We start from the raw sequence: 21,058 nt of genomic DNA, 5'->3' as shown, positions 1-21,058 counted from the left end.
GACTTTTCTCTTATTTATATTTAAGACAGTAGTTCTCAAAGTGTGGTCTTGGACCAACATCATTGAAATGCAAATCCTTAGACCTCAGTACACCTGATGAATCAGAAACCGTGGGGTTGGGACTCAGCAACCTGTGAATTAATATCTTCCAGGTGATTCTGATGCATGCCAAAGTTTCAGAACTACTCTCTCAAACCAAAGTTTAAGTTCACTTTAAGGATCAAGAGTCTACTTGGCTACCTGTGACAGTAAAGCCCAGACTATTAGATGCTCATTCCATGGCCCTATGCCCTGCCTGGCCTGTATATTCCCCCCGCAATTTACAGTGTTTTGGAAAGCCCAGCAAAGCACATATTTGGCACCTGTGCCCTTATGGGAACATCCTTGGGGCATTACAATAAGATGAGCATCTGAAAGTAAAGTTTATTCATTAAACACACCAAGTAGGCGGTAGCATCTACTGATAGATGACATCAGAATGACAACCTAAAAAGGCTGTTTCTCAAAAGGAGGGTTACATTTTGCATACCGTGCTTTCGGGGGAGTACAGGGTGAGCCGGCACCTCTCAATACATACTTGTTACTCTTCTGAATTTTCAGGTCATTACATTAGTAGTGGGATCCTGCATTTTGGTGCAGAAAAAGTACCGCCAAGTGCCAATTTTCTCCAAATTAAACCTCAATGACACAAGTAAAGTCGTTAAACTAAGGGAGGGCGGGGCGGGAGATGCAGCAGATAACCTGGCTGGGACTACTTTCTTTTGCCAAGGTGGGGCTCTACTCTTTCCTTCCCACACTCCCTCTAAGCTCCTGGGGCCTCCTCTTTGGGTTTTTTTTTTCCGGGGCCTCCTCTTCCTCGCGTCCCCTCGGTCAGGCGGCTCGGCCCTTCAACATCAGAAGTGGCCACCGGGCCGGCTCGGAGAGAAGGCGAACACACAGCCCGGGACGCGCGCGCTCTCAGAGGCGTAGGAGAAGCCGGGACCCAGGAAGGCTGCCCCCGCGCGGCGCTCGGACGCAAACCCGCCACCGAGGCCGCGACACCGCCTCCTCCCGGCCTCACGCCCGCGGCCCCACCCCCTGCTGCCGCGCGTAGATAAACGCTGGGCGACTGCGGCGCTGCCGCAGGCGTGCGGCGTGCAACTCGCAACCAATGAGGTGCCAGGAACCAAAAGCAGTGACCAATGAGATGCTGGGAGGGCCCGGGTGGCCGACCAATCGCGACGCTGCGCACCCGGATGTGCTTGCCAGTTCTGAAGCCCGTCTGTGGGCAAGTGTGAGGGGCTCCGCACGTGGGGCTGGGGCTGGGGCTGGGGCTGGCAGCCGGCAGGAGGGCTGAGCGTGTGTTTGGTTCAGTGTGACGTGCGTGCGGGTGGCGTGTAAGCGTCGTCTCCTTGGGGTTTGAGCGGGGGAGAAATCAATGTGGTCATTAGTCGTGGAAAGAATTCCACCGAGGGTGCCGGGACCAGCGTGCGTGGAAGCCCATCCGATGGTACCTCACAGGGACTAGAGAGACGAGCCTGGTCGGACAGTGAGAATATGAACCTCTTACCTAAGAGCTCCAAGGAGTTTGGCTCCGTGGACTATTGGGAGAAGTTCTTCCAGCAGCGAGGCAAGAAAGCTTTCGAGTGGTACGGAACCTACCTGGAACTGTGCGGCGTGCTGCACAAATACATCAAACCCAGGGAGAAGGTACGCGCGGCCTGGCGGTCCTGAGTGTGTGCTCGGGAACGTGGCAGATGATAACTTTACTCCTGGTGGATAGAGACAGGCGTGAGGGCCCTAATTGGGCTCATGTTTTGAGGCTTCTCCGGGTCATTCCGGCCCAAAGTAGGCAATTTAAAAATGTTCTTGTAAAGGCTTTCGGATAACAGACATGCGGCGCCCAGCTCACCGCTGAACTAATAGCCTCATTGGGACAGTGACTTCGTTAGTTGGGCAACCTAGGTATGGCCTCCTAGAGAGACCTTGTGCTTTTCTATCACCGCCCATCCGTGTAGAGCAGACAGTACTTGTGGCTTTACTGACACAGGAATCTGTTAGCCAAATCGCTGTTGTGGGCACACTGAATTTCAGGCACTGTGCTCAGCCCATAAGCAACAAGAGCAGCAAGGCGTAAACCTGGGGCACGTTCCGGAAGTGACAAGTGGTAAATGCAGCAACGGGGTGGATAGAGATGGAATTGTACTGGAGGTAGGAAAAAAGGAAGGGAGCAAACTAACCTTCGTGGAGGATGTGCCAGACATGCTGGGTACTGCGCGCGTGTGTGTGTGTGTTCAGGAGTTGAATTCTCATAATAAACTCTGTCAGGTTCATTCATGTAGGACATGGAAACTGAGGCTCTGAGATCCAGTTTCTTGCCCAAGATCATACATGTAGTGTGTGGTCACATGGGAGTTTAAACTCAGGCCCATCTAGTCCCAGCGTATGCACTTCTCACCAAACTTTTCCAGAGATGGTGACATTGGGATGGAGCTTTGAAGGATGAGTGGGCGATTGCTCCATAGAGAGGGAGGCAACGACCCGTCTTTTAAGCTTGGCTTTGGAAAATAGCGGAATACCTTAGGTGGACCTGAAGGCATGAGTGGAATAGGATTTTGCCACAACTAGGTTTTCAGTAGTAAAACAAGAGATTTGAACTCTACTATATTTTGATTATGTGACTTCCTATCAGTTCTTGAGTAATAAATGCTTTCTTCAGAGAAAAGAACAAGCAGGATTTGTTTGTTTTTGCAGTATGGAAAGTCTATTTATACATAACTTGCATTGTTGTGGCTGAATGTGGTTTTCACTTGTGAGTTTCTCTAACCATTAGTGTTTCAACATAGAGCCTAGAATCACCTCTGTAACGGTGCTCCGTCCTGTGCATAGCATCTGCACCTTCTGAAAACTTGCACCAGCCAAGGCGAGACTCGATCCCGGGAAGTACGTGCAGGTCATTCCGTTGCCTTGATCACTTTCGTCTTGTTGGCTTTTTCCCTCAGGTGCTGGTGATTGGGTGTGGTAACTCAGAGCTAAGCGAACAGCTGTATGATGTGGGCTATCAGGATATAGTGAACATTGACATCAGTGAGGTGGTCATCAAGCAGATGAAGGAACGCAATGCCAGCCGCCGGCCCCAGATGAGCTTCTTGAAGATGGACATGACCCAGATGGAGTTTGCCGACGCTTCGTTCCAGGTGGTGTTGGACAAGGGCACCCTGGACGCTGTGCTGACAGATGAGGAGGAGAAGACCCTGCAACAAGTGGACAGGATGCTGGCTGAGGTTGGCCGTGTCCTGCAGGTGGGCGGTCGCTACCTCTGCATCTCCCTGGCTCAGGCTCACGTCCTGAAGAAAGCAGTGGGTCACTTCTCTCGGGAGGGGTGGATGGTGAGGGTGCACCAGGTGGCCAGCAGCCAGGACCAGGTGTTGGAAGCAGAGCCTCGGTTCTCCTTGCCTGTGTTTGCCTTCATCATGACCAAGTTCAGGCCGGGCCCTGGCTCTGCCCTTCAGATCTTTGAGCTCTGTGCTCAGGAGCAGGGCAAGCCTGTGCGGCTGGAGAGTGCCGAGCGGCTGGCCGAGGCGGTGCGGGAGCGGCAGCAGTATGCCTGGCTGTGCGGCCAGCTGTACCGCAAGGCCGGGCTGGGGAGTGTCTCTCTGGACTTGTGCGATGGGGACACAGGGGAGCCACGCTACACCCTCCACGTGGTGGACAGCCCCGCTGTGAAACCATCGCGGGACAATCATTTTGCCATTTTCATCAGTGAGTTGGGATTGCGCCCTCTCTTCCCTGGAGGGGCTGGCTCTGAGGGGCTGGGGCTTTGGTGGTGGGTATGGCTTGGCTGGTTTTATCTTGCCGGGGGTGGCACTTTAAGAAGTGAGACCAGCCAGGGCGTGAGGGAGGGGGCACAGCAGCTATCCGGCTACCTGCTTAGATTTGGGGCTTATTTCTTCACATCTCCCTTTGGAAAGGCCTGATGACGTGTGAGAATGGATTTGGTAGGGAGGACAGAGAGTGACACAGATAAGTATAAGTACGTCTCATATTGTAGAGATAGGAGTTACTTTGTCACATGGAGTCATGGGAGCGACAGAGTCCCAGCTCTGGAGCCTGTGAGCTGCGTGACCTGGGGACGTTTCTGTGCTTCTCTGTTGAATATAGGGAGAGTAGTAGCTAAAGAAGTGACTGTTTGGGTTTTAGTTCTGGCTCGGTCACTTCCTGGTGGTGTGACTTTGGACATTCCTTTCCTTTCTATGCCTCAGTTTCCTCATCTCTAAAGTAAGATCATCTGTGTTGTGTAGTTTTGAGAAGTGTAAACTCTCTCAGAATGGTGCCTTACACGTGGTAAGTGCTTTATAAACATCAGTGTCATTATTGAAGGGTGTTAAGTGATATCAGATTGGCTCAGTAATGATCAGAAGAGAGAATGAGGAAATGCCTTCAGAAGTAGGAAATTGTGGACAAAATGCAAGATTTTGAAGTCATCATGCTGGTAATTTGCTGACAACTGAGCCATTTTCCCAAGTATTCCATAATTCTACCTGTCCACCAATGAAAACAAATAATAGTACAGCGGATACAGCCATGGAGGGTCGGGCTGGACTGCCTGGGTTTGAATCCCAGCTTCCCCATTTAGTAGCTATGTGAACTTGTGCAAATAGCTTAACTTCTGTGTCTCAATTTCCTTGGAGTCGTAGTATTACTAGGAGTAATAATACTACCTGTATCTTAGACTGTTGTGAGTAATGAATTAGTTTCTGTTTGTAAATTTCTTGAAATAATGTCTGGCATGTAACAAGCGTTAGTATCATTGCTATTTTTTTTTTTTTTTTTTTTTTTTTTTTTGCACTAGGTACCTGCCTCTCTCCCCTTATATACATGTAATGTGGGACCTACCATGTGTCTGATGGCTTCTTTGCTCTGGGCATTGTGCACTAGGGAATTGATAGCCCTCACTGGGTCACAGTTGGAAGGGTTGCTTGTCCTGTGCAGGGCCTGACTCTCTGTCCTGTAGTTCCTATTGGCTGGGGCTTGAACAATTCTTCCCGGGACTTCGTGTCACCAGGTGCCTCTTTCCAGTCCCCCAGGGTCGCGAGACCGAGTGGCTCTTTGGCATGGAGGAGGGTCGGAAGCAGCTGGCAGCCAGCGCAGGCTTCAGGAGGCTGATCACCGTGGCCCTTCACCGAGGTCAGCAGTACGAAGGCATGGACAGCATCCAGGCCGAGCTGTCAGCCAGAGTCCTGGAGCTGGCCCCTGCCGGGATGCCCACCCAGCAGCAGGTAACAGAGCTTCGGCAGCAGCATACACGGATCTCTAGACAAGTCGTATTAGCAGCCAGGAAGGCGGAGGGTGTCTTGGAAGGAGCTAGGACCAGTGTCTGTGCCCCTGTCTATTCCTGGAGGGCATGTCAACAGCTGTGAGCTAAGTGGGCAGAGCTTATGTTCTCTTGCCCCGGGCAGTGAGAGGAAGGTGAGCGGTGGCTTTTCTTGAGACCATTGAGACCCAGGGTAGCATCTGTGTGTGTGGGGCCTCGAGACTCCTCATAGATGGCATGGAGGAAATGCTGTCCACCTTGCAGGCTCCAGCTCTTTCTACTGTGGATTGTACAGACTGTGTTTCTCTTTTCCCTCTTTGTGCAGGCCTTCCTTGACCATTTTCCTTCTTAGAATCCTCATTATCTGATTGGAGAATGGAAAAGAGCCATACAGCTTAGGTTAGTTTTCAGGATATTAACATTGCTGGTAAGGAAACTGAAGGTTTTTGCCAAAAGAATGATGTGGTATTGTCCATTGACACTGTCTTGTTCCATCCTGCTCAGGGTAGCGAAAAGGTGACTTTATTGCAGGTACTTTATAGTGAGGAATTTATCTTTGACAGGAAAGCCAAGGTGCCTGGAGGCTCTTTGCAGTAGTGACAGATCTGAAAAGATGAACCTAGACCCCTGGTTCTCACCTGTGCTTCTGCTCATTAGGCTGACTTGTGTTTACAGATGAATGTGTGTTTGATTCTTCCCGGCAGACTTTGCTATTGGTCCATCAGAGATATAGATCCTGTAGGGAGGTTCATTTGTGACCTTCTCTCCAGGGCCTGCATCTCTGCAGAGTCAGCAGTCCCTGGGATTCTCTTGGAAATCTTTAAAAAGAAATAGTTGTAGGGGCACTTGGGTGGGTCAGTTGGTTAAGCATGACTCTGGATATTGACTCAGGTCATGATCTCATGGTTTGTGAGTTTGAGCCCGCATGGGTTCTGTGCTGATGGTGCGGAGCCTGCTTGGGATTCCCTCTCCCTCTCTCCCTCTCTCCCTCTCTCCCTATCTCCCTATCCCATCTCTCTCTGCCTCTCCCCAACTTGTGCTGTGTCTTTCTCTCAAAATAAATAAAAACTTTTAAAAAATTAAAAAGAAATAGATGTAAAGATTTGGAAAGGTTATGGAAAAGTCTAGGGGGAAAACATAGTTTTCTCTTAATTTTTTTCTCCTGTTTAGAAAAATGGGGGAAAAGATGTGAATAATTGAGGGAAGGGAGAAATTTATTCAAACTTGGAATGGTTGCTTTCCCTGTGGATTTGTTATCTTTATCCCTGTTCTGATTCCTTCTTTCATAGTTAGCCCCCTGCTGTGCATTCCCTCTAGCATTTATGGAAAGCCCTTTTAAGGATTCCTATTGAAAAACTCATGTTTTTCTTTTTCTTTTTAAAATTTTTTTAAAGTATATTTATTTATTTTTTTAAAAAAAATTTTTTTTTTTCAACGTTTATTTATTTTTGGGACAGAGAGAGACAGAGCATGAACGGGGGAGGGGCAGAGAGAGAGGGAGACACAGAATCGGAAACAGGCTCCAGGCTCTGAGCCATCAGCCCAGAGCCCGACGCGGGGCTCGAACTCCCGGACCGCGAGATCGTGACCTGGCTGAAGTCGGACGCTTAACCGACTGCGCCACCCAGGCGCCCCAAGTATATTTATTTATTTTTGAGAGAGAGCGAGAGAGAGAGTGAGCGAGCATGGGCAGGGGGTGGGCAGAGAGAGAGAGAGCATTTCAAGCAGACTCTGTGCTGTTAGCGTGGAGCTTGACATGGGGCTTGATCCCACGAACCCTGAGATCATGACTTAAGCCGAGATCAAGAATTGGATGCCTAACCGTCTGAGCCACCCAGGTGCCCTGAGAAACTCATTGTCTTCTTAGGGAGAACCAATTGGATTTCACTAATGGTTTCAGGGATCTTTATGTGTTCAACTGGTTTTCAAAAAAGTGAATTAAGCCTTTTGTGATCTATCGAAAAGCTGTAGAAAAGTTCTTTAATAGAAAGGCAAATCTTTAGGTTCTTGCTGCCCAGAAGCTTGATAGGAGGATTCCATGACAGGATTAAAATTTCTCCTGTTTCTTGATTGAGCTGGTGTTTGACCGCATCTCTGTTACATCTTCAGGTGCCCTTTCTGTCTGTGGGTGGGGACATTGGGGTCCGGACCGTTCAGCACCAAGCCTGCAGTCCCTTGAGTGGCAACTATGTCGTCGAGGACGTGCAGGGGGATGACAAGCGCTACTTCCGGCGGCTGATCTTCCTCAGCAACAGGAATGTGGTGCAGTCAGAAGCTAGGTTGCTGAAGGATGTGTCCCACAGAGGTGAGGTGTCATCACACATGACCCTAGCAGTCATGGCATGGACTCTCCACTTGGGGTGGTCAGAAAGTGTTGGGAGCTTGGCCGAGTTGTAGGACAGACCTGGGTACGTGTGATCAGAGGCACATGGCTCTTTGAGTTGTCCTGTTACCATCTGGACTCAGTCTAAGTGACAATAAACAGAACAGAGGTGTGTTTTGTTCTTGAGCAAAGACTCTGAAATGATAAGGAGCTAGGGTGGTAGCTTACCAAATAAATGTGATTGTCACTTTAATGCCTTCAGCGTAGAGGCCATCTGTTTCGCACATTGCTCCTTATGCATCTGTATATTCATTCAGTAAGGCTCTGTGAGGAGAGCCACAAGCATGGAGGGTACAGGTGAACCCTGCCCTCCTTCACAGCACCACCCCCTAGCATGTTTTAGAGAGGGCATTAGAGTTGGTGGGTACTTAGAGGTCATCTAGTCCAGTGCTATTCAGTAGAACTTTCTGAAATGGAGGGAGGGTTTAATATCCACTTAGCTGCCCAAATGGTAACCGTTAACCATATGTGGCTGCTGAGCATGTGGAATGTGGCTGGGGTAACTAAGGAACGAATCTTTAATTTATTTAATTGTAATTAAGTTACATTTACAATTCAATGGCCACAGGTGGCTAGTGGCTACAATATTGGACTGTGAAGATCCAGGCCAGGTCCTTTAGGATCCCTTGTAAGCAGTCTCCCAGATGCCACTCAGAAACACCCACTGGTGGGGAAAATAAGAGTTTGTTTCACCTGCTATGTTTGCCAGTTGTGTATGTTTGTATTATAAAAGCAGTACTGCTCAGTGTAATCCGTTCGAAAATCAATGTATACAGTGAAAAATGAGCATCTGTTTACTATATACCAGAGGGAAGGAGTGGGGCCTTTATAGGATTTCTTTCCTTTGGTGAGCACTTGTGATTTCCTCGTCTAGCAGGGCAGTGTGTATTACTGTCTGTATGGTACAGTGGAGGGATGATAGGCGTTGGAGACAGGCAGTCCTGGGTTCACATTCTGTCTGCACCTCCTGATACTGGGACTAATTATTAACTCTTCAGATCCTCAGTTTTTCCATCTGCCTAATATGGGAATTATAAGGTCGTTATAAGAGTTAAATAATTAGAAGTTGTAGCATAGTCATAGAGGAGGTAATTAGTAATTTTAAGTTCTTCTCTAAAAGGATTTGTGAATAGACTTACCCTGTTAGTGGCCTTATATTTCTCAGGGCAAAGGGGCTAGGACTCCTCAGTTTAGTTTTCCCAGGTTTTTGGGTGTGTTTTTGCCATTTTTCCTTTTTTGAGTCTGTGGTATCCAATGGTATGTGTTAAATGTTTAACAATTGTATTTTGGGGGCAAAAAGCCCTGATGTATACTGTTTGCCAATTTCTGTGGCATAATAAAGGCCACCACAGGCAGATTTCAAACTACCAACATGTCAACCATGTCACAAAATTTGTGTATATTTAGCAGTTGGGTTCTTGAGTTGGATCAAGCTAGCTACAGCACAATGCTGCTGGTAAGTCTTGCTTTCCCCGGACTGGGGTGCTAAGCATAGTACCTCATTATCTCTATCTCTCATTTAGCCCAGAAGAAACGGAAAAAGGACAGGAAGAAGCAGCGGCCCACTGACACTCCGGAGGACCTCCCTGCAGCCCCGGGGCAGTCCATTGACAAGAGTTACTTGTGCTGTGAACACCACAAAGCAATGATTGCTGGCCTTGCCCTGCTGAGAAGCCCGGAGCTGCTCCTAGGTAAGCGGGGTGCACTGTCTCCCACAGTCGGGGCAAGTAAGCTTACAGACCACTCTGACAGCAGCCATTGCAGACCAACAAATGCACATGTATTTATATCTTTCTTCTTCCTGACCATCTTCTAAGTTTATCAGTCACTTTTCCCTCAAACTCAAATTGTAATCTTGAAATGGCTGCATGTGTTGATGTCTAAATTCTATTAGAATTCTATTAGAATTCTATTTTGTTCATTTATTTAAAATATTAAGGTATAACATATATTTGGGGAGATACGTAAAGTACACATTATAAGTATTTCAGTTTGCTGAGTGCTTGCATATGTATCTACTCCTGTAACCAGTGGAGCATTTAAAAATCATGACTCCAGAAATGGCCTTTGTACTTTAGGAGAATTTCTGGGTTATCAGTAATGCATCATTTGAGCACCAGATGCAGTTCTTTCTTAAATTTTTACTTAAAAAACCATGTTGTTGGTAGTACAGTAATAGCTGTATTACTAATAACAGGTTTGGATCTGACCACAGTAGCAAAAATGTTCATGTTCCTGTCTAGATTGTCAGTGTCTTTACCAAGAGTCCTGACTATGTCTTGTTGAAACACCCTGTCTCGGTATTGTATGTCCCTAGAGTGTCAGTTCTTATGTTTAATCCTCAGACGTTAATCTATGTTTAACGTCTCCTTTTAGTGATTCTTTCTTGTTTCTTGTCTACTTCTATCCCCCTGTGTTTTCTGTGGTTTCTCTGTACTTAGGACTAGGATGTGGGCCTTTGTTTTCCTGTGATTTCTGGAACTTGGATTTATTGCCCTCACTTGGTTGATGTGTCTGAGAGGGCAGTTGTGGCCTTTGAGTTGAAAGCTGGGCAGAGGGCATTGCATCTACACTGCCTTGTGATCATGAGCAAGATGTTGGCTGTTGTCCCTCTCAATTCCTAGGGGGAGTCTAATGCTCATGGTGGGGACTCTTGGTATGATGTCAGCTGAGTGCCTTGGGACTTTAAGGGTCCCCAAAGAACCATGTACTGGTTCCTCTTCTGGATCTAGTAAAGGAAGGATTGTGAGGCCAGGGTTGAGTTTTCAGATGTAGATGTCAGATTGGCTCCTGCATTTTTGGGATGAGACGGAGAAGCTAGGCCTTTAAATCTTGTATCCTCTGGGCAGAGCCAGTGATCCGACTCCCCCTGCCCTCTTTACTCTCCCCGAGGCTGGTACAAAACTGTTCATGAGAAGACAGTAAAATGATGCTTTCTTCCTTTATTGCAGAGACCCCACTGGCATTGTTGGTGGTAGGCCTGGGCGGGGGCAGCCTCCCCCTGTTTGTCCACGATCATTTCCCGAAGTCCTGCATTGATGCTGTGGAGATCGACCCCTCCATGTTGGAAGTGGCCACCCAGTGGTTTGGCTTCTCCCAGAGCGACCGGATGAAGGTCCACATTGCAGATGGCCTGGACTATATTACCGGCCTGGCAGGAAGAGAAGGTACTGCAATTGGAGAATTCGGAGGGATGTTGAGGGAAGAGTAATCCAAGCTTGGCAGACCTGCAAGGGCTTCTAGAATTCCTCTGTAAGAGAGCAGCGTTAGGATCGTCCCAGTCTTTCACCTGTTCATTTCTTCATTCATTGGTTGACGTATTGATTCAGTAAATATAGAGTGCTAGCCATATGCTCAATACTGTGCTAGAAGAACTCACTTCTGGGGTGCCTGGGTGGCTCAGTTGGTTAAGCGTCTGACTCTTGATTTTGGCTCAGGTCATGATGTCATGGTTGTGAGATCGAGCCCGACATTGAGCTCTACGCCAGGCGTGGAGCTTACTTAAGATTCTCTATCTCCCTCTCTCCCTCCCCTACTCACTCTCTCTCTCTCTCTCTCTCTCTCGCCCAAATAAATAAATAAATAATAAAAACAACAACAATGAAAAACCCCACACCGTTTCTGCCCTTGTGGCACTAACACATCAGTGGGCTTCTCTCCTGATTCTCTTCTGACCCTGCGTCCTTGCCACTTCCTCACCTTCCCATGGAACCTAACGTCTGTAGTCAGGTGAGCAGAAGGGGAAAAGGATTTGGGGTGTGTGTCAGGAGGTGTTTTGTAAATCTTTCAGCTGGAGGTGAAGCCAGAGAGAGCATTCGTGTAGCCTGGTGACTAAACCTGCGGGGCGCTGGGCAGTGGCTGCAGACGGGTGTTGGTGGTTGTAACCAGCGGGTAGGGCTGCTCCGGGCAGCGCATGAGTAGAGCCTGAAGATGCTGCTAAACATCCTACAGCGCCTGGGACGGCCACCCATGACAAAGAATCGTCTGGCCCCAGATGGCAGTCGTGCTGAGGATGTGAAACCCTGATATAGATGCCACTCGGTGGGGATTCTGATGGAGTGAAGGCTCCATTTTGCTCTAATGATTCGTATCCCAGACAGAGGACAAAAGGCATGTTAATGTCCTGCAGTGGCTCCTCCGGTCCTTCTGCCACTTTACATGTAGGCTCCCGTGACTGGTGCTTTCCTGAGTGTGTGTCCCTCAGGGAGAAGTCAGTGAGGCTGGTCCAGGCTTAAGGGAACCTGGGGAGCTTAGGCCACCCGCCCTTCCTGGTCTGCCCGTTCCATACCTGATACTCTGGCTCTCGCTGGATTAGAGTAGCTCCCAGGAGGGTGTGGCAAATCAGGATGCCGGGGGTGAGTCCTTTGGTGCTGGGTGGACAGATGGTGCGTTCACGGTCATTGCAAACTGAACCGAACTATATCAGAGTTTCACAGTTTACCTGAGTCTGGGGCCAGTGTGGGGGCCCAGGCCCAACCTAGCCAATACATGGGAAACACTTAAAACCGTGCTAGGCTCCTGGCAGGCACTTCGTGCGTGATGTGTTGCCATTGTGACTGCCTGTCGGTCAGTGTTGAACAGCCTGGTGATCATGTCTAACAGCCACCTTCCAGATTGTTGGAGGGCTCAGTGCTACAAATGGGGGCAGTGGTGTCCTTGGACTTTGATGAGCCAACATGTTCTGCTAAGAAACCAAAATGAGATCTGTGCTGTGGATACTAACAGGCTTGTAGGAGTCCTAAGTCAAGATTTATTAATTAATGAATAATCATTATCATAGTCTCAAAGTTTGCTAAAAGTCAGTAGCATTGCAGACTTACCCCTTGTAAAAGACATTCCCATCATACAAAGGAGTGCATCTGGTTCATAATGAGGTCTTTCTCACCCATTTAGCAAATCTATCTTTCCTGAGTCAGCTGTTGTTCAATTAACTAGAAAAGATATACCAACTTTAATTTGAGAACGTTTTCGTCCTGCAGACATTTGCTGGGTCAGTCCCTAAAGGCTAAGGCAGCTGCTTTGCCTAGATCAATGGTTCTCAACTCTGCCTGTATTTAGAATTACCTGGCAGTTTAAGAAAAATACCAGAAGCTTCCCATCTCCCCTCCCCGTCTGTTCCTTCCCTGTCCAGTGTTTTTGACTCAGTTTATTAGGAACAGAGCCCAGGTTTCTAAGTGTTTAGAACATTCTCAGTCTCTAATGTTCTGTTACGTCAAAATACCGGTACAAATGGACCCTTCATCAAGTAGTAATCAAGCTAGAGGACACCATTAATGTGTTTGGAAGTCTTTTGAAAGTGCCTCTTTTTTAATGTGTGTTTATTTTTGAGAGAGAGAGAGAGAAAGAGAGACAGGGTGCGAGCAGGGGAGGGACAGAGAGAGAGGGAGACACAGAATCTGAAGCAGGCTCCAAGACGCAGGGCTTGAACCCACAAACCATGAGATCATGACCTGAGCCAAAGTCAGATGCTTAACTGAGCCATCCAGGCGCCCCTGGAAAGTGCTTTCAAATGTGGAAGAAGATGAGATGAATGCCCTGTCTCTCAGGTGGGGTGCTCACAGGAGAACCCTGACTGACAGCGACTCCCCTGACAGTGACATCAGTGCCCTTACAGGCGAACCACAGCCTCCACGTCATCCTAACTGAGCCGCTGCGGCCCCCACAGGTCACAGGGGAGATGCGGTGTAAGCGTGTAAGTGGTGTCAGGCAGAGCCTTGTTTGCTTCTCTTTCCCAGTGCGGCCCCACTACAGCGTCATCATGTTTGACGTAGACAGTAAGGACCCAACACTGGGGATGAGTTGTCCGCCGCCGGCTTTTGTGGACCAGCCTTTCCTGCAGAAGGTCAAAAGCATCTTGACTCCTGAAGGTAGGAAGACAAAGGTTGGGGAGGGAGGAGGGGTGGGTCCTTTAAATTTGTTTTTCTTTTCAAATGAAAAATGCTCATGTCAGAAGTGTGTGGCTCAGTGAGTTGCCCCAAATTGAACACTCTTATTTATTCTCATCAAACACAGAACATTTCCAGCACCCCAGAAAGTCTACCTCTTCCTTCCAGTAACTCATTCTCCTCTCAAGGATAGTGACTATCCTAACTTAAGTTAGCACAGCTTAGTTTTGCCCATTTTTGTTGTTTATATAATTGGAATCTTATGGAATGTGGTCTTTAAGTGTTTGTTTTCTTTCATCAATATGATGTTTGTGAGATTCATCTATGGTGTTGTGTTTATATTGTTCCTTTTTATTGCTGTGTAGTGTCGTCGTGTGACTGTACCACATTCGTGTCTCCATTCTCCTGGTGGTATTGGATTATGTGGGACTTTTATAAGTAGTACTGACCATAACGTTCCAGTAGATGCCTTTTGGTGAAATAGATTTGCAGGTCTGTTGGGCATATATGAAGGCTTGTGATTGCTAGAACATAGATCACGTGTATGCTCGAGTTTTCTAGGTGCTGCCACACAGTTTTACAAAGTGAATGTAGCAATTCACATTTCCACCAGCTTGGTCACGTTAGCTACCATTTGATTTCTTTCCACATGCCCTGGACTAGGCAGAATGGTATTTCCTCTTCATAGCAGCCCATTTTCAAATGAGGAAACTGAAGTAAAGAGACTTTGCCAAGGTGACACAAAGTGACAGCTGGAGCTTCAGCCCAAGTCCTTGCGACTTGGACACTGGAGCTCTTCATCCATATGTTGACAGCCTCCAAGATTTTTTTTTTTTTTTTTTTTTTTTGGTGTCAGGTACTTGGGTGAACAGAGATATTCAGAACCTTAATTGTCACAAGTCAGGTAACATTGGCCCTCTGATTGGCCCCGTCATTATGTACCCTCCATAAGGTACATGCCAAGAACGTAACATCCCTGTGTGTGTTTGTTTTTTTCCCCTTGGGGATATTAATTCTTTCTCAAAGCAATTCTTTGGGAAACTGAGGTGTAGAGAATCATAAAATAATTTGTTAGCAGCATGGAAGAGGAAAAAATTAACTTGAAGTTTTCTCATAGTTCACATATTCCCCACGCTCTTCTCTCTTTTTATGTGGTGTGTTCTGTGCAAACTCAAAGCACTTGTGTTTTCTTAGCCCACCAGTGTCCCTGGGGCAGGAATTGGTATATTTCTAAGTGCGGAACCTTGTCTCCGACGTGTCCCCTGATCTGCAGGATGTGACTCTTTCCTTGCCACACCCTAGGTGTCTTTATCCTCAACCTTGTGTGCCGAGACTTGGGGCTGAAGGACTCAGTGCTGACCGGGCTCAAGGCCGTGTTCCCTCTCCTGTATGTCCGGCGAATTGAAGGTGAAGTAAACGAGATCCTGTTCTGTCAGCTGCACCCGGAGCAGAAACTTTCCACGCCAGAGCTCTTGGAAATGGCCCAGGCCTTGGAGCAGACCCTGCGGAAGCCTGGGAGGGGGTGGGATGACACCTACATACTCTCAGAGATGCTCAAGACCGTGAAGATCATGTGATTGCTGAGGCCGGGAAGTCTGCTCAGCTTCGTGCCGGACTGGCCTTGGGCTCCTGGCCTGTGAGAGATTGAAGAAATACAATGCACCATATTTTTTAAGCCTCATATTTTTCTTGGTTTCATACTCAGCTGCATGCGACCTCCAGCTTAGCGAGGTTGCCTGAAGATCTGGGAAAATAAAAAATGTCCTTCCCGTCTTGTCCTCTTTAGTTCCACTTGGTTGACCCCCTCTGCTTCCCTGTACTGTGTCCTGGAGCAGGATTCCCAGCTGATGCCTTAACGACTATACACCAAGCTCCTTAGGATGGAACACAGTCAACTTTGAGCGCTGGTTTGCTTTTGCTTTATCTTCCTATTGCTTCTGTAGGAATGATCTCCAGGGAGATAGCACAGCATTCTGTGCCAAAAGACTGTAAAAAGAGCAGGATTCCCATAGATGTGAGACAGATTTGACAGAACATCCACTCTGCCTCCCTCCAGATAGAACTGCCGCTGACATCCTGAGTTTTAAGAATCTGGCTAACCCGCTTTACTAAGCAGCTTTCTCCAGCTATCCAAACCTTGTAGCCTAAGCTGTTTGTTCTGTTCCCGGCAGAAGGGGTGTATACCAGTGGCCCCCATAACTGTGCATGTCAGAGACAGAGACTAAAGTCTGTCTAAACCAACTAAAGTCGGTTTACTCACCTTCGCTGAGTGACAGCTGCATGTGGGACCCAGCGTAGAGAGCTGTGGTGGAAGGAAAGGTGGTTAAGAATGGGCAGAAAACATGGATTAGCAATAAAAATTAACATGTTCCAATAACTCCTTAAGTGATTTACGTAAGCTGTCTTATTTAATGAGATAAAGGAAAGTTAAGCCAAAACTACATCTAATCCCAGATCTCACTGGAGCCAGAAGCATCAAGCTTGTACAACTGTGAAACCAGCAGTTCCGAGATTGGCTTGAAGTTCATTTCTCCTAATGATGCCAGGGCTGACTTAATGAGCAGTGCCATGGAAAGTACACCTTGTCGCCCTCCACCACCCCAGCTTGCTTCACAGGCCCTTTAAAATGGACTCTGAGCTCTTGAGGTGAAGCATATTTCAAAGACAGGGTGTCATCCAGACAAAATTGTGTCAGCCCATTGAAGAAGGATGTGAGGACAGAGTAGAATTTTTGGATTTTACCCATTATAAAAACTTGGTGTTCCTTAGGGGATGATCTACCCTGGAGCCATCCCGTGTCACGCCCCTGCACCTCAAAGGGCCCTAGTTTGGGGATCCTCCATTGTTTTCTACTCTATAAGTTCATGCAAGGTTAGGATAGGTGATAGGGGAACAGGGTCTGAGTCAAAGGGTCTAGTCTGACTGCCCTTGAGTCCTCTCTTTCTAGCTGTGCTGACTTTTGAATAGCTCATTTGGGTGGCACAGCCAAACTAGGGAATTACCAGAGTGAAGACTGGATCTCAGCTATGTCTGAGGAGAGTCGTCCTGGGAGTTAGGCAGGCTTGTTGGCGAGAAGCCTCCTTGGAGGTGGGAAAAGGCCTGCAGGTGTGCCGATAGTTGTGTTAAAAATCGGGGAAGTCTGGCTGTGAAAGAAGAGTGAAGCGGCTGATGCGTGCCTCCAAAGGCTGAAGAAAGACCAGTGGGCAGAAATCACAGTTGTGCAGCTCTCAGCCTAATTTCCTACAAAAAGCCTTGTGCCAATGGAGACCACTTTGCTCACTGGATCACGTGGTGGCTCAGGCCGTTTACTCAAACACTAGTCCTGACTCCCCTCACTGTGCTCCCTAAGTTGTGAGGAAAGGGGCTCCTGTGTACAGGCACTGCCCTCGGCCTGTATCCCATCTTTCTCAGTGGAGAGCTATCCTCTCTTTTGGGGGGGGGGGTGGGGATGAGTTTCCATTTTCTTCTTATTTTTTATCGAGATGTAATTGGCCTACCACATTAATTAGTTTCAGGAGTACAACATGATTATTTTTATATATTGCAAAATGATCACCAAAATAAGTTTACTTAACATCTAAGAGCTATTCACTTTTACATGGATGACAGGGAGATGGGTCTTTATGAGAATTTTGTCTAACTAGGCACATGAATTCTGGGGTGGGGGAAGCCCGTGAACTCAGACACCTTCCAGAACAGGCAAGTAACATGAAGTGAGACGTAAAACATAAAGGCTGGGAAGAAGCCCGTGGCAGACCAGAGAGGAAGTGCCCCCATCAAAAGGCAGCAGCTGTTCTGAGTGAGCACTGTCCTGGAGCGCTGTGCCAGCACTGCTAGATCTTTTAAGACCAGCAGAAATCCTGAATGTATCTGTGTGTGTGAATATTAAAATGTTGGCCAATCAGGAAGTATCTTCAAGACCTATTCAACCCATGGGCAGGTAATTTGCATCTTCCACTCTAGGCGAGCGTCTACAGAGCACTTGAGAATCTGGCATACACCCAGCTCTGAGTGAGCATAAAACAGGGAACAAGCTGGTGCCTGGTGGCTCAGTCGGTTAAGTGTCCCACTTGGCGCAGGTCATGATCTCAGAGCTTGTGAGTTTGAGCCCCATGTTGGGCTCTGTGCTGACAGCCAGGAGTTTGCTTCTGATTCTGTCTCTGTCCCTCTCTCTCTGCCCCTCCCCTGCTTATGCTCTGTCTCTCTGTCTCTCTCAAATATAAAACATGAAAAAAAAACATGAAAAAAGGAGGAAGATGATAGCTACCAGTCTCAAAAGTCTGTTAAATTCCCATTTTGGGTTAATGACCTACATTTTCTGTAATGGCTACTCCTGAGTGTAGATCAACTGCCATCCTTGAAGTAGTGCATAATTTTATTTTTATTTTTTGAAAGAGAGAGAGGGGGAGATCATGTGTGTGTTCTTGCTTGCGGGGGAGGGGCAGAAGGAGAGGGAGAGAATCTCAGGCAGGTTCCACTCCCAGTGCAGAGCCCCATGTGGGGCTTCAGGACTGTCGAAGATCATGACCTGAGCTGAAATCAAGGGTCAATCAACAGTTGGACATCTAACCAACTGAACTACCCGGGTACCCCTGGATAGTGTACAATTTAACTTCCCAGATCTATTGGAGGCTGAATGATAATAAATCACCTTACAACCCTCTCCCCTTCCTGCAGGACCAGTTCTGCAACAATGTAAAATTGGTGACGCTGGCTATTGCCCCTTCTCCACCCTCCCCAACACAACAATTCTTCAGTGTGCCTCCAGTCTTCCGTCATGGCTCAGCTTGCTAACTGGGCCACTTCTTGAGCCAATCTTGTGGGTAAACCAGTAGTTCTCGGCTTCACATCGGAGTCATCTGATCTGGTAATAATGGTCCCTGCATATGTCCATGTTCTAATCTTCATAACCTATGAATATATTACATTACATGGCAAAGGGGAACTAACGTAGCAGAGGCATTTGATTTCGATACTGTAAATCAACTAATAGGAAAGTATTCTTGATTATCTGGGTGGGCCCAACACAATCACAGAGGTCTTGAAATGTAGGAGAGGGAGGCAGAGAAGTCAATGTCAGACTGATGCAATATGAGAAAGACTTAACTGATGGTTGTTGGCTTTGAAGATGGAAAGTCAGCCTCTAGAAGCTGGAAAAGGTGAGAGAACTGAGTGTCCCGTAGAGCCTCCAGGAGGGATTCAAATCTGCCAACACCTTGATTTTAGCTCACTGAGAACTCTTTTGAACTAATGCATTATAGATGTATAAGATAATAAATTTATTTTGTTTTGAGCCAGTAAGTTTGTGGTAAATCATTACAGCAGTAATAGAAAACTAATATACCTGGGAAGCTTTTTTGTGTGTCAACTCTTAGTAAGTTTCAAATATGCAGTACAGTATTATTAACTATAGTCACCATGTTGTATATTACATCCCCATGACTTCTTTTATAACTGGAATTCTGTACCTTTTGACCCCCTTCACTCATTGCACCTACCTTCTCAGCCCTTGCCTCTGGCAACCCCCAATCTGTTCTCTGTATCTGTGAGCTTGGTTTTAGTGTTTTGTTTTCTTGTTTGTTTTTAAGATTCCAGGTGTAAGTGAGAGCATATGGTATTTGTCTTTCTGTGACTTATTTCACTTAGCATAATGCTGTCAGGGTCCAGCCATGTTGTCTGAAATGGCAAGATTTCATTCCTTTTTATGGCAGAATAATATTCCAGTGTGTGTGTGTGTGTGTGTGTGTGTGTGTGTGTGTGTGTGTGTCTTCATTTTATCCATTCATCCAATGATAGACATTTAGGTTGTTTCTATGCCTTTGGTATTATAAAGCCACAATAAATGGGGGGGGGTGCATATATCTTTTTGAGTTAGTATTTTAATTTTCTTCAGATAAATACCAAGAAGTGGAATTGCTGGATTGCAAGGTGCTTCTATTTTTAATTTTTTGAGGAACCGCCACACAGTTTTCCATAGTGGCTGCACCAATTTACATTCCCACCAACAGTGTACTATCTGGAAAACTTTAAAAAATACTTAGGTCTAGACCCCACCCCCAGAGATTTTGATTTAAATGGTCTGGGGTACAGCCTATGCATCAGACTTAGCAAAAGTTTTCCAGTGATAGCATGCAGCCAAAGTTGAGGAGCACTGAGGTGATGGTTATGTGAGTGGCTATGTTAGTCGGCTATGCTATTCCCATTTCTGGCTTAGCTCTGACATGCAACCAGTAACAGTCACTTGATGGGAAATGCTCTTCTCCCACCTTGTCTAAAGAAAAACACATTGTGTTTGTTTTTACTCATAACACTCTCCTACCAGATGTGTTGGGGTTCTCCCCCCCCCACACATACCAAGCAATGCTCCAAATCGCCAACACCAATGAAGTGTCATACAGTTCAATTCGGATTGGACACTATCTGCCTGGGGTTAGTGCAGACCTAGAGACTGCCCCGCTCCTTGTGTGCCAGTCTCAAGATTATAAGTCTAAGTTGTCAACTGTGCTTCTGACTAACTGGCCATAAGTCAGAGGTTCCCATGCCCCCTTCAGGTTTGATAATTTGCTAAAGCAGCTCCCAAAACTCAGGAAAACAGTTAACTTAGATTACCCATTTATTTTAAAAGGATATAATTTAGGAACGAGCAGACGGAAGAGACACACAAGGCAAGGTGTGAGGGAGGGGTATGGGGCCGCCATGCCCTTTCTGTGTGTGCCCCCAACCCTTGCACCTCCAGGTGTTCACCCACCCAAAAGCTCTCAGAACCTGCACTCGGGATTTCTGTGGAGACTTCATCATACAGGTAATAGGTATGATTGATGGTTAACTCAATTTCTAGCCCCTCTCCCTTCCCCAGAGACGAGAGGTGGGCTGAAAGTGCCAAGTTTCTAATCATGGCTTTGTCTTTCTGGTGAACAGTTCCCATCCAGGAGCCCACCTCATCAGAACAAAAGATGCTTCTGTCACCCAGGAAATTTCAGGAGATTTAGGAGCCATGTGTCAGGAACTGGAGTCCGAAACCAATTTGTATTTCGTATTATTTCACACACCTGGACACTTGTGCACACCTCAGCTCTTTGCCCTTTGAGTGGATGACAGTAGGGTGAGGAGGTCAGCTTGCTGCATAGGGTGGTTTTCTCCACAGAGCACAGCAGCCCAGTCCCCACTGTAACTGGGCCCTGAGTGAACATCCTGAGGACCGCTAAGAAAACCCAAAGGCTTCAGTAAACCATAGGTAACCCAGCTTTTCTCTTTACTCTTGTGGCTTGTCTTGCCATTTGGTTTCTACAAATCTATCCATAAGTAGTGGTTGAGAAGTAGAATTTTTGAGTTTTTATATTCAATAGGATTTTTTTCTTTCTTCTTTTTTTCTTCCTTCCTTCCTTTTTCTTTCTTTTCTTTTCTCTTTTCTTTCCTTTCCCTCCCCTCCCCTCCCCTCCCCTCCCCTCCCCTCCCCTCCCCTCCCCTCCCCGAGGCTGTTTTGTGCCAGACACCCTG

At 47.1% G+C, this 21,058-nt stretch overlaps 1 protein-coding gene across 1 annotated transcript; it reads left to right on the top strand.

Moving 5' to 3' along the window:
* The first annotated feature begins 1,302 nt into the window (after positions 1-1,302).
* METTL13 (methyltransferase 13, eEF1A lysine and N-terminal methyltransferase) lies at positions 1,303-15,330 on the top strand. The gene is made up of 8 exons (XM_047076998.1): positions 1,303-1,689; positions 2,982-3,741; positions 5,059-5,258; positions 7,403-7,598; positions 9,200-9,367; positions 10,628-10,843; positions 13,412-13,543; positions 14,864-15,330. Exons 1-8 carry the CDS (start codon positions 1,537-1,539, stop codon positions 15,136-15,138), a joined length of 2,100 nt encoding a protein of 699 aa, XP_046932954.1. The 5' UTR covers positions 1,303-1,536; the 3' UTR covers positions 15,139-15,330.
* The last annotated feature ends 5,728 nt before the right edge of the window (positions 15,331-21,058 follow it).

Source organism: Lynx rufus, unplaced genomic scaffold (assembly GCF_022079265.1).
Source record: "Lynx rufus isolate CCGP_SWC_20201006 ecotype Redwood Valley unplaced genomic scaffold, mLynRuf1.p SCAF_15, whole genome shotgun sequence".
Taxonomy (NCBI): domain Eukaryota; kingdom Metazoa; phylum Chordata; class Mammalia; order Carnivora; family Felidae; genus Lynx; species Lynx rufus.
This window is presented reverse-complemented; position numbering and strand designations above follow the sequence as displayed.

Excerpts from the sequence above, each read along its gene's own strand:
- METTL13 (XM_047076998.1), top strand. The coding sequence starts at position 1,537 with ATGAACCTCTTACCTAAGAGCTCCAAGGAGTTTGGCTCCGTGGACTAT. Across the intron at positions 5,259-7,402 it reads GGATGCCCACCCAGCAGCAG|GTGCCCTTTCTGTCTGTGGG; the intron begins GTAACAGAGCTT and ends TTACATCTTCAG. Across the intron at positions 7,599-9,199 it reads GAAGGATGTGTCCCACAGAG|CCCAGAAGAAACGGAAAAAG; the intron begins GTGAGGTGTCAT and ends TCTCTCATTTAG.